Source organism: Suncus etruscus, chromosome 17 (genome assembly GCF_024139225.1).
Source record: "Suncus etruscus isolate mSunEtr1 chromosome 17, mSunEtr1.pri.cur, whole genome shotgun sequence".
Taxonomy (NCBI): domain Eukaryota; kingdom Metazoa; phylum Chordata; class Mammalia; order Eulipotyphla; family Soricidae; genus Suncus; species Suncus etruscus.
Genome location: NC_064864.1, coordinates 58,914,245 through 58,930,290, shown reverse-complemented (window position 1 = coordinate 58,930,290; position 16,046 = coordinate 58,914,245). Strand labels below are relative to the sequence as shown.

The 16,046-nt window shown below is 36.4% G+C and overlaps 1 protein-coding gene across 2 annotated transcripts in view; it reads right to left on the bottom strand.

Annotated features, from left to right (window-relative positions):
• VTI1A (vesicle transport through interaction with t-SNAREs 1A) overlaps positions 1-16,046 on the bottom strand; it is a 449,364-nt gene that overhangs the window by 308,167 nt on the left and 125,151 nt on the right. For both annotated transcript variants that reach the window (XM_049764530.1, XM_049764531.1), the window contains exon 5: positions 10,403-10,487. In XM_049764530.1, the coding sequence (XP_049620487.1) occupies positions 10,403-10,487 (85 nt within the window). The remainder of the gene's footprint in view (positions 1-10,402; positions 10,488-16,046) is intronic.

Genomic DNA, 16,046 nt, shown 5'->3' with positions numbered 1-16,046 from the left:
TACTCCACAGAGCACATTGAAATCTCTCTGAGTAAGTGAGATATAGGACTTATTATCTTTTATATAATATGATATCACTCCCAGAAATCAGAAATTTGGTTTTCTATCAGGGTAGAAGAACAAGGAACATACAGTTCCTACTTTTGGTTGAGGTATTTTCCCCAGAACTCTTATAAATGATTTAGTAAATGAAGGGAGGAAATACACAGCTACTGAAGTGTCTGCTTAGCTCCAAGTTAGATTCCTATGTCAAAACAGTTAATATATTACTTTCAATTATGTATACTATTTTATCCCTTAATCTTTTCTGTAGATAATATATTCAAAGATTTTTTGAACCAAATTATTACATGGTACCTAGTACAGTGACTCAAGTGACTTCTCAAAGAGAATAATTGGAGAGGATGGAGGGGCAAAACTCCCAAAACAAAACAAACAGAAAAAGAAGGACCTTCTATGTAAATTCTCCTGCAAGTAAGGTTTGGGGAGAAAATATTTCTTACATGAAAGGAACTTATAAATCACAGAATTACCATTAGTCTTGCTCTGAATCTATCCTGCATTTCTCTAATAAAACAAAATATACAGAATATTGTGATAAATGTGCTATTGTAAAAAAGAAAGGTAAGTAGTTTTTAAATATAGGGAAATATGTTATGAGAATAATAAAGTGGTATAAGAAGATGGATTATTAGGTTATTAGTTACTTTATTTGCTGAATAATACCTACTCATATTTTCCTAACTAAGGTAAGATCACCAATTATTACAGCTATTCAATAATGTTTAATGCATCTCAATAATGTTTAATGCATCACTACCAATGACACAATCATACATAGTATTTTATATAAAGTGTAGTATAAATGATAATGATAGCTAATGGCCTAACTTTTTACACGTATGTATAGATGTACTTTTATACACACACATATATTTCAATGAAGTGACTTATCTGGCTATACAGATACACACACACATACATACATATATATATATATATATATATATATATATATATATATATATATATATACATACATACTTATCTGGTTATACAGAGATAAAATACTAGCACTGGAGGGTGGACATCTAACTCAAATTTCACATGCTGAATTCAAATAGTGGCTGATCTTTGTGAAGATGCAAATTCTGGTATAGAAGTTCTGAGGCCCTGAGATCCCACCTCTCTAACAAGTTCCTAGATGACATTGCTGGTCCACACACCATGTATGTAAGTAATGAATGAAACCATTTCCTCTTTAGTCTGATACAAATTTTACTAAAATGCAATGCAAGTTTAGATGTGAAAACTATTTGAAATGAAGATGACTAGAAAGAAAATAAAGAAACCCATACTCTGGGAAGTAATTTATAAAACTTTTCTATATGCACTATCTTGTTTATGTTTCTCATAAACTTCAGGAGTCGGTATTGTGATGATTCTTCAAACAAAATGTTGAGTAAAACAAAGGCTCAGCTTCACAGCTTCATGACTAATCTAGAAAATATGCAAGCCAACCTGCTAAAACTCACAGAAACACAAATCTCTGGGACACCCTCAGGAAGGGGGCTAGCCAAGTCCCAGCTGCACCCACAGCCCAAGGTACACAGACACAGACAAATGGTTCAACTTCACTACTTCACAACCTCTAGGATACCAAAGTGGCAAAAATTCCAGGTACAATGGGTTTGAGCTGAAACACTAGTGTCTTTTTAGAATGGGGTGGCAGCCCCCCCATACTGCTTGAAGTCCCAGAAGCCACACTCATATTCCACAACCCATCATGTAAATAACAGCCAAGTTTCACAGCTTCACCATTAATCTTGGATGAGATGCAAGCCAAGGTATATAGCTGAAATTCATCTGTCTAGTACTACAGATCCTGGAGTTGCTGAGCTGCATATCTGAATATCTGACACCTCCAAATTCCACACCTAATTTGATGGAAAAGTAGCAGAGCAGCCAACTAAGCTCAATAAACAAAAACAATTATACAGAAGGCTCAACTAGCAATGAACAGCTTAGTAAACCCTCAATGATTTTAATGACCCTCGTTGTGAGATATAATCATTTTCACAAAATTTCTTTTATTGAAGTATTTTTGGATAATTCTGTTAGCCATTTTATGTAACACAATATAAAATCAATTATTTTCTGTCCATTAATGGGGCAAACCTTGGAGGGAGGTATGAGTGGAAAACTGGGGACAATGGTGGAGGGAAAGTCACATGGTAGTAGGGTTGGTGTTGAAATACGGAATACCCAAAACAATTGTATTATTAATGACTTTGTAAACTACAGTGTGGAAACAAAGTTAAAAAAATGGCATAGGACCACCTTTCGAAGATGTGTGGCTGGAGCCCGAGATAGCACAGCGGTAGGGCATTTGCCTTGCACGAAGCTGACCCAGGACGAATGGTGGTTCGAATCCTGGCATCTCATGTGGTCCCCGAGCCTGCCAGGATAGATTTCTGAGCACAGAGCCAGGAGTAATCCCTGAGTGCTAACAGGTGTGACCCAAAAACCAAAACAAACCAAAATAAAACTGTCATATTTGATTTGATGCTCATATTATATCACAGCTGATGGATTAGGTGCCAGTCACTATATAAAGCCCTCCCAAACATAGAGTTTCACCTGCATATTCACATATGTTGGGGGATATCCTTAAGGAAGAACATCTGGAATCCCATGCCAATTGTTAAGGAAATGAACAGCACATTTCAAACTCTTTACTCCTGAATGTCTTAACTGTTGACTGTTGACTTCTTTTTTGATTCTGTTTGTGCTGGGTACTGAACACAGAGCCTCACAAATGTGAAGCATGCACTTTACTAGTGAGGTATATACTTAGACCCGTAATGCCTTTTGAAATGTTCTGGAATTTCTTCTGCATCTTCACCATTAACTCCCTCCATTCATTTGAACCTGTAAACGGAGCCATTCTGAGAGGACTGCAATGTATTTCCTAACATGCCTTCCTATTCTTATGCCTGTGCTGCTCCATCCCTACATCCATTTGTCCCCCACAACTTGGATTAGGCAACTTGTTGCTGAAAAACCTCCAATGCTATCATAGTCTATGTGGGGTCCAATTCAGTCTCCTTCCTCTGCTCCAGTCCTCCACACCCCTCAATATACACTCTCTCTGGATCTGCCCAGTGGCCCTTGAGCTGCACCTCCTCTGTCACACTGATCTAGGCTACCAGTCTTCTTTCTGTTCTTTAAACACCCGAAAGACTTCAAGTTGTTTCAAAGTCCAGTGCTTGATCCTTCCTCTAGGAACCACCTGCCCCAAATCTGTTTGCTGATAACATGTTTATATTTTTTAAGACATAGTTTACAAAGCATTTCTCTGGGAGGATCTTCCTGAGAGTTAACCTTAAGTAATTGTCACCAGTTAGTCTTTATTACTCTTGCATTTTCCCACTATTTCAAATGATTGTTCATTCTGTATTCATTTTCAAGATGTGTATCTCATCCTCCCCTTTTTCCAATCTGATCCCATCCATTAAACTGTCTGGAATAACAAATTGGTGTTCTTGTTACTGCCATATCCTCAGAACATGGAAAATAATATTCAATAACTGATTTTTAATAAATAATTCAGAAATTAAGTTAATAGATAGGAAAACATGACATGTTTGACTATAATATCACTTCAGGAAAGGCACTCAAGATACACATATGGGACCTATTCACATATCACTATTGTCTGTTAGGTGAATGTTATGGTTGCCATATTTCCTAGCTTGATTATAAGAGGGAAAATAACTTAATTTCCTTCTACCTTGTTTGCTCAACTGTAAAAATAATAAAAAGGCAATTATTTAAAAAAAGGCAATTACTGTACAGATTGTGGTATGTAATAAATAGACAATATTATAGAGTACTGAAAACAGTAGGACCCTTATTAAGTGTTCAATAAACACTGTATTATTTCTACATATGACCAATCACTACCACTTCTTTAGCACAGAAACCTGGCATAAAGAAATCAGTTGTGGGGCTGGAGAGATAGCATGGAGGTAAGGTGTTTGCCTCGCATACAGAAGGTCTGTGGTTCGAATCCCAGCGTCCCATATGGTCCCCCGAGCCTGCCAGGAGCGATTTCTGAGCGTAGAGCCAGAAGTAACCCCTGAGTGCTGCCGGGTGTGACCCAAAAACAAAAACAAAACAAAACAAAAAAAAGAAAAAAAAAGAAATCAGTTGGAACATCAGAAGCCCAAAGTAGCCATTGAGAAAAAGAACAACTTCTGAAACTTGGTATGTGAGAAGGTAGGATCAAGGTGAGAAAATGACATAGGACCATTCTTCAAAGATGTGAGTCTGGGGCCCAAGAGATAGCACAGCAGTAGGGCATTTGCCTTGCACACAGCAACTCAGAACAGACAATGGTTTGAATCCCAGCATCCCATATGGTACCCAAGCCTGCCAGGATCAATTCTGAGCACAGAGCCACCGGGTGTGAAAAGTTTTACAAAACAACAACAAAACAAAACAAAACAAAACAAAACAAAAGATGTAAGGCTGTTGACCACTAACAAATTGTGTGTCTTATTCCTGAGTGGACTGCCAGGAGGCTAAGACCACTTAGGGTAGAGGTTGAGACAAGCATGTACGTATGGAGAGGTTAGCTTGTATTTTTGTCTATTGATGTTAGCCATCATTCAGCTTCCATTAGCTATGCATCAAATGCAATAATGAGATATTTACATTAAAGAGAAAAAGGAGTAGTTTCAGAATAGAGGGCAGATGATCTAGAATTTTAAGAATAAAATTCCCGATCTCAAACAAAAAGAATATTTCCATGGCTATTAGTCATACCTGACTATTAGTAGTAAATTTTAAAAAATACTCACATACTCTAAGACAAGAACTTAGAAGCTAAACTTCAATCGCCCCTCCAACCAGCACATTGTTCTCTCTTTGATGGTCACTCCAAGGGAAGTTTTATTAATGAATCTGATAATGTCTCCCTTGATGTTTATTTTATTTTATTTTTGTTTTATTTTGTTTTGGGTCACACCCAGTGATGCTCTGGGGTTACTCCTGGCTCTGCACTCAGAAGTCGCTCCTGGCAGGCTCGGGGGACCAGATGGGATACCAGGATTCGAATCAGGGTCTGTCCTGTGTTGGCCATGTGCAAGACAAATGCCCTACCATTGTGCTATTGCTTTGGCTCCCTATTGATGTTTTGTTTGTTTGTTTTTGGTTTGGGGGCCACACCCAGTGATGCTCAGGGGTTACTCCTGGTTACATGCTCAGAAAACACTCCTGGCTTGGGGGACTATATGGGATGCTGTGGGGATTGAACTGTGGTCTATCCTAGGTTAGCGCATGCAAGGCAGATATCCTATGGCTTGCGCCACTGCTCTGGTCCTTGATGTTTATTTTAAACCAAACTAAACTCTCTTTAATTTAATTTAATCCTCTCATCTCTCTCTCTTTTTTTCCCAAATGGAACTGTTAAACTAACTTGTGACTTTATCGATTTCTCAAATAATGATTTACAAAAACTAAACATAAAAAAAACCTTGATTGTGAGTATTCTAGTACATATCAGGATGTAAATAGCACACAGAAATAATCATGTACTCTTAGAGCAGTGCATCTCAGGCAGAATTCCCACTGCTGACATGTTGCTGTTAGAGAGATAGCAAGTGCCAGTCTGACATAACAACTTTTAAGCATGTCAAGAATAACAAAAAAAATTTGATTATTTTATTTTTTTTTATTTTTGGGTCACACCCAGCAGCACTCAGGGGTTACTCCTGGCTCTATGCTTAGATATTGCTCTTGGCAGGCTTGGGGAACCATATGAGATGCCAAAATTCGAACCAATGACTTTCTGCATGCAAGGCAAACATCCTACCTCCCTACTATCTCCCTGGCCCCAAAATTTGATCATTTTAAATAAATCTAAAAAAGATAATTTTTCGGGCCCAGAGAGATAGCACAGTGGCATTTGCCTTGCAAGCAGCCGATCCAGGACCAAAGGTGGTTAGTTTGAATCCCAGTGTCCCATATGGTCCCCCGTACCTGCCAGGAGTTCTTTCTGAGCAGACAGCCAGGAGTCACCCCTGAGCACTGCCGGGTGTGGCCCAAAAAAAAAAAAAAAAAAAAAAAAAAGATAATTTTTCTTTCTTTCCTGACTGTGCTCAAAGCTGACTCCTGGCAGTGGTTGGAGAAATATATGTGGTGACAGAGATCAACTGGGGTCTGATTTATGCAAGGTAAATGACTTAACCCCTGTATTCTCTCCAGACCTTGCTTTCCAGGAAGACATTAGTAGTTAAAATAATTTGCTTTCTAGTCTAGTATAAATATAATTGATTAGGTGAAACTAACAAGTTTCTTTATTATCCAATAATAGGCACCAAATTGTTAATAATTACATATAATAAATATATATTAATAGAATGAATGAAACAGATTTTGAAGTCTTGCCAATAAGTTTGAAAGATAACCGTTCTGCTAATGGCAAAGTATAAAAATGATTTTACAAAATCCTCTTCATTTTCTAAGAACTTAGAAATATATAACTTCATTTACTATAAAACAATTACAAGGGATACCTAAAGTCTGGTAACAGGTTCCCGGTTTTCAAATAAAATAATGCACAGAGAGATATTAAGTGATTTCTCAAATTCAAGTAGCTTTACAACCACAGACCAGATGTTGGTCTTTTTTCCATTACAGCCTATCATAGCAAGAGTTTCTGATTTGTTTGGGCTTTTTTTGGTGTATGGACAAGTAAAAGTTCAAAATATATTTCCCCAGAAAGTCTAAAATCAAGCTGCCAATTTTGTTTTATTTCTAAGTAAAGAAAAACAAAGTAGGGGCCGGGCGGTGGTGCTGGAGGTAAGGTGCCTGCCTTACCTGCGCTAGCCTAGGAGACGGACCGAGGTTCGATCCCCCGGCGTCCCATATGGTCCCCCAAGCCAGGAGCGACTTCTGAGCGCATAGCCAGGAGTAACCCCTGAGCGTTACCAGGTGTGGCCCAAAAACCAAAAAAAAAAAAAAAAAAAGAAAAACAAAGTATATGATATCTACTTTTATCATATTCCTAATACCCCAAAATAGGAAAAATATGACCTTAGGAAAAAAACATTATTATCCTTTATAAAATTCTTTATGAACAAGTTTCAACTTCCTATTTTGGTTCATTTGGCTGTGAGCAGGCAAAATTACTAGTTGTGATCTAGAACTAGTTTCAGACTTATGCGTATAAATCATGTCCCTTTTGTTATGCTATTTCAAAAGTTCTGCTTAGTCCTTTCAGGAATCTTTGATTTGCATGTCAGTTTGTTATGTTTGTTTGTTTTGTTTTGTTTTTGAGCCACACCCAGTGATGCTCAGGGTTAACTCCTGGCTATGTGCTCAGAAATTGTTCCTGGCTTGGAAGACCATATGGGATGTCAAGGGATCAAACCATGGTCCTTCCTAGATTACCCGCGCACAAGGCAAATGCTCTACCACTGTGCCACCGCTCTGGCTCCTACATGTCACAGTTTTTGAGAAGAAACCAGTAAATACTAAGAGGTCTTCCTTTTGTTGTTCTTCCAATTGTATAACAAAATGATTGAAAGCAGAAATTTATAACATTCCTAAAAATAAATGGCTGATAACTAATGAGATATAACTAGATAGGGGGCTAGATGGGAAACAGGAAAAGAGAAAGCAACATAATAACCATCAAAATTATTTCCTCTTTTTCTTTCTATTTATTATTTATTATTACCTTACTTATCTATTTCTGTGGTGCTATCAATCAAACCCAGGGCTTTACATATGCAAGCCAAACAAATATCTCCTGTATGCAAAGGAGAGAGCAGCAAGAACAATAACCAACTTCCATCCTCCAATTACATTTTTCCTGACATCACTTTAATAAAAAAGCAAGGATAAGAAAATTATTTCATTCTTGCCTTCTCATTCTTCTCCATTTCTCATTTTCACTTTACTTTCAAACTTATCCAAGAAACTTAACTAACATGGTGAAACCTTTCTAGGCAGAAAGATGATCCATCTCTACCTTCACCTCCACAAAGCTCAACCTTGTCTCTCTTCTCAGACTTGGTTTTATCATCTTTTCCAAGTCTCTAAGTCCTAAATGACAGATAAATATAAAATTTTATAAAATCGCAAGAGTGAATCTGCCATTGCATTCTATCAAATAGTATGTGGGGACTGATATTGGTTTGAAAGGCAATCTTAACTTGACATTTTCCATGTTTTAGCTATAGATAGCTTGATGTGGCTGTTATATTTAACACACACCAAGAAGAATAAGTGTGAAATCCAATTCACTCTTATAACCTTGATCAATCTATGATCCTCTTCTAGTATCTGTGATCCTCTTTGATGAGTTCCGTTAGCTCAGGGAGGGAGTTAGGTAAAAGTGTTGTGGGGAAAAAAAAAAAAAAAGACAAGGCAGCCCAATCAGCTTCATCAAACCCTGGGATCAGTGTCCCAGCAAGAATAGCTCCAACTCAGCCCAGTCCCCTGTGGAAAGAGTTTCCACCAATGGAATACTTTCAAGGAAGCTCCTTGATGATGCTCACATTCAAGAGGACTCATGTTCTATTCCTCAAAAATGTCAAAATAATCCTTTTGAGAAATTCTATTCCTTTAGACAAATTTCAATCACAATAAAAATGTTTTTCTAGCCAATAAATGTAATTGTCTGTATATGATCCCACATTAATGGTAACAAAATGTTTTATGGCTATCAAACATTTTAGCATGTTATCTTTCTTTTTTTTTTTTTTTTTTTTTTTTTTTTTTTTTTTGGTTTTTGGGCCACACCCGGTGACGCTCAGGGGTTACTCCTGGCTATGCGCTCAGAAGTCGCTCCTGGCTTGGGGGACCATATGGGACGCCGGGGGATCGAACCGCGGTCCGTCTCCTAGGCTAGCGCAGGTAAGGCAGGCACCTTACCTCGAGCGCCACCGCCCGGCCATGTTATCTTTCTTAAGATGACTCAGATGCAATCTTGTTTCCATTTTATTGAAGAAGAAACTGAGACTCTGAAAGGTTAAGCTACTTGCACAGGATCACAAAGACAAGAGCTAGAGTTTGAACCTGGTCTTTGACCTCCAGGTCAACAGTGTTTCTCTTATTCAGATTCTTTAAAAGAACAGTCACTTCTAAAGGTGAGTCCAATGACAAAAGCAACAAAGATTGGCTTTATGTTAGCAAAGGAACAGAGTCAATGGACCAAAATCTTTGGGAAGAAGAGCTACTCATACTATCAAAAATTCTGGGAACATTTATTTTTTTCTCCATTTTTTTTTACCCCTAAACATAACTGAATGCTGATTTGTGTTTGTTCACCTTATTCAGTTCTTAAAAAATCATCAAATTAATAATCTAATATAAGATAGTCATGAACTTAGGGCAAGAAAAAAACTGGCATTTAAATGCATTTACATTATTTGGAACCATTTCATTACATTTGCTCTTTCAAATAAAAATTGTTATGAGATATTTCTTAAATGAATGAAAATGTTCATCACACAGTTTGGTGGTTTACATGTTGAACAGGAGCTATGCATAATATATTAACTAGCGAATATATAATCTATATCTTGTAAAGCAAACCAAAAAAATCACTAAATAATAAAATGCCTAGTGACTACAGAGGTGAACCGAGATTTAGTATATGGTATACAAAAAATAGTCATTGCAGAAAGCATTCAGGATGTTAACATTTATCTATTTTAAGTACATTTGTTGTAGAAAGCAAATTACAGCTATGGTTTCTAAAATGAACAGTAAACACTCTCCCCTATCAAAAGTTTGGACAGCATTAACTATGATTATCATGAACATTAGCCTGGTTGCTGATTTGACTACACCTGCCCCAACGCAACCTCCAGCTGATTATAGAATCTGCGATGATTCAAAAAGAATAATAATAAGGGATCATTAGACTCATTTTCAAAACCAAGGACATATAAACTTGGCGAGGCCGGTCTTGTCACTTCTTTGCCCCTTGTTGACATCATTCAGCTGGATAAAAATGTTAATTTTTACATAGGTGACTAAATGTAAAGGAGTCAGCCAGTGGAGACGACACTGAGCCAGCAATCATTGCGGGTGGGTAAACTGACAACATGTAACTGCATATTAAGACAAATGTAGAATTTAGACAAAATAGTCCATCTCTTTTCAGATGTCTACTTTTAAACCTCGGGAACTGTTTTCAGGAGATGTCGTGCCTTTTAACTTGAAAAAAGATAAGCGCAAATAAGCTCCCAATTGTCTCCCCGATATGTAAACCGCATTTCGGGCTGCTGTCTCTGCTGCTCCTTTGAAGTTCCCCTGAAATGTCATGTGTTGTGAGGACTGCTGTGCATAAGGAAGACAATTTGCTCACTCTCAGAATTCTTACCGGTTTCCACTGCTATTTGGTATCCAGCCTCTAGTCTCCGCGATGACCTTTCCAGCCTCTCTGTGTTATCGAGCAGATGTGCCCTCTGAAAAAAAAGAAAAAGGGGGAAAAAAATCAGACGACTGTCTACAATGTTCTTTTTTTTTTTCCTTAAAAAAAAAAAATAATGCCTTCATATGCCCTAACATTTCTAGGAGGGGTGGGGGAGTCACAACCCATTATAGATAATTTCTAGCACATCTTCCATGATTAGAACCACTGCAACGGACAAATTGCCAATCAATTGTGCAGGGACCATCCACAGGGAGGGGTGTCTATTTTGTTTTGTAAGGCTGACTCATGTTGCATGTGGCCACAGTAAATCTTACTCCAAAACACTAAGAAGTGGATGAAAACCAAGACAATCAAATATTTCCTGCTGCAGCAGATACTCAGCTCTAATATCCAGAGTATAGTTTTCTTTTCAAACAAATTCAATCATACTTTTAAAAAAAACTGCTTTTGTTCCTTGAGCTTCTAAATATAATCATTTTTTTAAACACAGACTTTATTTTTAAGAGAATAGCCCTTAATTTGAATTTGCAGCTATATAGAATATACACTGCTTAGATTACTAATCAGCATTCTTGTAGTAAGACAACTCAGGCAGCCACCAAGAAAGCAAGTCACAAGTTTGTTCATGCCCAAAGCCGCACAGAATTGTGGGTTGTTTCTACATACTCCCAAATACATCCCAAAAACTGAACTGTGAGTCTGTATATTCTTTTGATATAGAACTAAAATTATACACTCTGATTATGACATATTTGATTGGGAAACTGGATGATTTTCTTCAAATACTCAGCTCTAAAACTTGCTTTTCTGCACTGGGTTGCTTTGATTTTTCTAACTATAATGATCGATACTTGTTCTATCAAGGCTGACAAATAATGTATCAGCTAATGAGGGGACTATAGCTGAGACTTGATCAGTGTGTCAGAAGAGTATGTGTATGGTGGGTTGAATGCACATTGAGACAGCTAGAGATTTATGAATATGCACACCTGTGTAATTGTGTCTGCATACCTGTGCATACTTATATATAGAAATGAGTCCCTTTCCCCCTAAGTCAGTTTTGGTAGCTGGTCAAAAAGTAAGGGGAAAAAAATTGCACCCACTACATCGGCAACTTTGTGGTTGTTGACAGATGTCATTTAAAATCGAAGAAATGCTTTCTCATAATAATAAAAAAGGAGGTGCCACACATTATCTGAGTGGCTGTCGAGCGGAACGATCTACCTTGCTCTAATGAGCCCCCATGGATCTTGGAGATGCAAGCTGTATTGACATGCACACTTAAGCTAATACACCTAGACCGGTGCTCCCAGCTCTAGCAGTCAGGGATGCTGACAGAATATCTCGCTTCCATCTTCAAAGAAAGGAAGTGATTAGTATGTTATCATTACCATTCAAAACGTGATTTCCTTATTCCCTCCCGGCATAGGTGACACATCTGAGATGTGGCCAGACGTTGGAGGCAGCTAAAGCCACATCAAAGCTTTCCTTGAAAAAAATTGGGGGGGGGGGAAGGGCTGCCTGAAGAAGGGGGGAGGAATCATTAAAACAATGCATTTAGAACAGAGAACTGAGACTTGATATGAAGGTCAGAGAAGTTGCAACAACAGCCTATAATAAATGAGTTGTCTAATATAGAGTGAGAAATTAAGAGAAAAATGCCCCTCCCATGACCAAATTTTTTTTAAATGAATAAACGAGAAAAAGGAAAGCTTCTATCATGAAAATGCAAAAAAGCTATCACAGAAAAAAATAAAGCAAGGGAAGTGCTATGTGTTTGGCATTAAAGACTGTTTTTTAAATAAAATTAAACACTTTACTCGCTTGTCAAAAAATAGCTTTCTTATTCCTAATTCTCCCAGTGTGCATGTTTGCAGGGAAAGGATTGTTCTTCCCTTCTCTGAATATTGTTGTCTGCCTTAACAAAGGACTTTCAAACTGACAATTTTCTAAAAGGAGAGCCGCTTTGTGACATCAAGAGGAAATCTAAATTTTAATCCAGAAGAACAGAGTCAAGATTTTTGGTTTATTCCCATACTAACTGAGATCTCTGAATTCAAAGGAACATTTAGTGACTACAGATAAATAAAAAGATGAACACTACAAATTGGCAGGAAATGATGATTTTGTAATAATATATAGCATAGCGAGAAAAGCATGTCAATGATGTAGAATTTGGGGTATTCCATGAAGCAGAGCTAAATTCAGTGCATGGCTTAAAATGGGGGAGCAAAATGTCTACAAGAGCTTTAAAAAAAATGAAACAAGCATATTCCCAAATAATGGTGGGAACTCTTCTGGACAGTTCTGCACGCAAGAGGACGAGCAGTTTACCAGCAGCTTTCCAGCAGGACCCCACTTTGTATTTTGGAACCTCTTCACTTAAGTCAGACTAAAATCAAGTTCTTGTAACAGCTGTGCTATTTACATTGTTCCCTTAGTTGTGCATTGCCCTGGTCTCTGAAAATGAAAGGAAATACACTACAGTAGCAGCTGACGCTTTCAACTTGCCCCCACACTCCATCCCAAACTCATTCTCTCAGCCTCTTCTCAGCCCTTTTCAAAGCAGGTAAGTGAAGCTGGGCAGCAGCTTCAGACAGAGCTCAACTTGTGTGAGGAGCAGCACAATGTGGAGAGCTGGAGAGGCAGGATTCAAACGGGGAATTCGACGCAGCCAAGACCAGTTCAGCGCCCCGCACCGCACTACCAGCCTGCCTCCAAGCATGCCCCTTTCCCTGAACTGAGACCCAGCGGAGTATCATGAGAGAGGGACGGTCAGGGCATACTTGTTTCCAAAAACAACAGAAAAACTGATTTCATATCTTCTTAGAATTAGTACATGGGAGAAATCTGGACAGTCTCTGTTTGATCCTGGCTGAGAAAGAATCGCTACTCTGCAAACATACCCAATCCATTCTCATCACCATAATCTACTCATAAATATCAATGCTACATCAATATCACAGGTTGTTAAAAGCATAATCCAGACTGGATTGCTTTATTAAACGGTCTAATTCTCCCAAATACAATTTCTTTTTTTTTTTTCCTGCTCAAGTACAATTTCTTAACAGGTTATTGTTTTTGGAAACCTGCGTTCCAGAACTATTCCACGTTTAACTTCTGCTTGAGGTATAACAGAAAAATTAAGTAATCAAGCAACAATAAATCTATTTTTAAAATATATATTTTCAATTTTTATAATCACAGTTTCTTATGACTGCAGACTTCAACTTAACAAAAAGAAATGTATAAAATAAAAATGCTGGCTGCAATAAGGTACAAGGGTTTCTTCGCTATTTTCATTGCTTAATATGGGGATAAGAGCTTTGTATAATTTCTTCACAAAGACTTTTCAAGTCTATTATTAATTCCATTAACACTTGAAAAATTCAGAATCTGCACCTAAGCATGTGCATTTGCAAATACCTATAAGCAGATATCCCATCTTCTAGAAAACAATGTTGATGTGTCTATGTATCATATACCTCAAGAAAAACACACATGATGATATTAATCTAGTATATGCATCTGCTTCACTGTAGGAAGGATTTTTAAAAACACTAAAAGGTTGGTGGGTGAGGGTTCTGTTTGTGTTCAGCCTTCTTTTTATAAATCATTACTACAAGAGAAGAACACTAATGCATCTTATTTCAAAAGAGCTATTGAAAACCATTTTCTACTATACTCTAAATTAGCATCCATATCATCTAGAGTATGAGGCTATGTCAATAAAAAAAAATCTAGAAAAAAATTCTCAACCAATATAGTCAATCTAAACTCAAAAAATAATCCACAAACTCAATTGCAAGCTACCACATAATTTATAAATTGCAATATGAATATTATTCTATTCCTAATATAAAATAAGACTCAAAAGTCAATAAATAAAAATTGTAAGTACTATACCTCAGGAAGAGTAGCAAAGTATATTTGATATGTTTGGTTTAGTTAAAAGAAATAGAGAATCACTCAGGCATCCCGACACTGATATGAGAATAAAATTATAAATATTGCTGAAAATATTTGCTGGACCAAAAATAAAATTCAGAGCTGTAAAGTGAAATAAACAAGCAAACTCAAAAAAATAAGAACTCACTTGAGTGCTATTTCCTATTAAAAAAGGAAGTATTTAACAAAGATGGAGGCTTTGGCTGTTCTTAGAACAAAAATTAGTAGGGTATTTATAACATAGGAATTTTTCCAAAAGGATAATTGTTTCTGGGTTCCTTGTGTTGACTCCCAAAATCCGGGGTGGTGAAAGGAGTTTATTTAAAAATAGATTCAGTAACATAAATCAGAATCTTGATTTGAAAACTGAATCATATTGAGTCCTTAGAAAAAAATAATACAAATGAAACAAATCTGAAATTGGCAATAATAAAACTATACTCAGGTACAGTTTAACATCCTTTCATTTTTCTTATGAAACATGAATTTCATTTGATTACATTTAAGATTTTTTTATTATTTTAAAGAAGATATTCAAAATAAAAGAAAGATATTCAACAGAGGATATTGTCTGGGTAATGTAATTAATACTTTTTCTATGTGTATATTTTCCTGGAAAAAAACATAAACTCAAAGATCATACTTCCAATTTTAAAACTCAATTTTATAGGGAAGAGCAATTTTTTTTTAAAGCAAGCTAGGAAGTACTCACCTCTTCACGTAATTTTATCAACTGCAACATGAATGCACAAAAAAAAAGATAAAAAGGAAAGAAATGGCAGGAAAGAAAGATCAGTTGTGTGACAGAATACAGAATTAACATTGACAATTTATCTGTTTACATGTTTAGCATTTAAAAATCAGAGACAAACACATTAAAAGAACCTAAACATCTACTACATGCAGTGTTTTTTGAACGAATAAAGATCACTTTCTTACACTGTCACATTAAACAAAGAGAATAGTGTGAAATTCTCTTTTAAAGTACATCTAAGACACCATCATGAAATAAAGGGGAATGACTTCATAGAAGTCTATATTATAAAGAAAGAAAACAAGTTTACTGTTCCTCTCTTCTAAAAATGTACCACTAAAGAGGTTTTGTATATACACGTTTTTCAAGATGTTTCTCTATTTTGAATCTTGACAACTGATTTAACATTTTACCTACAAATGAAAATGAGAAATAGTTCATACTTTTGTCCCCAAAACTATTTTAATGCAAAGTAACATTATGCCAGTTAATGACATATTTGATACCACTCTATTAATAGAACAACATTTGGAGAAAAACATTATTTTTAATATAAAAAAACATGTCAGAATAGATGATATTTAGTATTCAGTATCAGAAACATTTCACTAGCCTTAAAATATTATGTACATCAGCATTAATTTCTAGTATATATTTATTTTACTTGAGACTACTGAATTTATGGTTTTGGTATTAAGTTAAATAAATTTATTTTAGCTTTTAAAGGTTTCTCCTTTTTCCAATCTTGTTCATTTTGTAACCTGGCCTATAATTTCAAAGCAATGCTTTCTTACTTCATTTATAATGCTAATTCCTGCCGTCAAAATTCTCCTTTGTAAATATGTTTCTATCAAGCTTCAATGTTAGAGGTAAAACAAACTACTTATC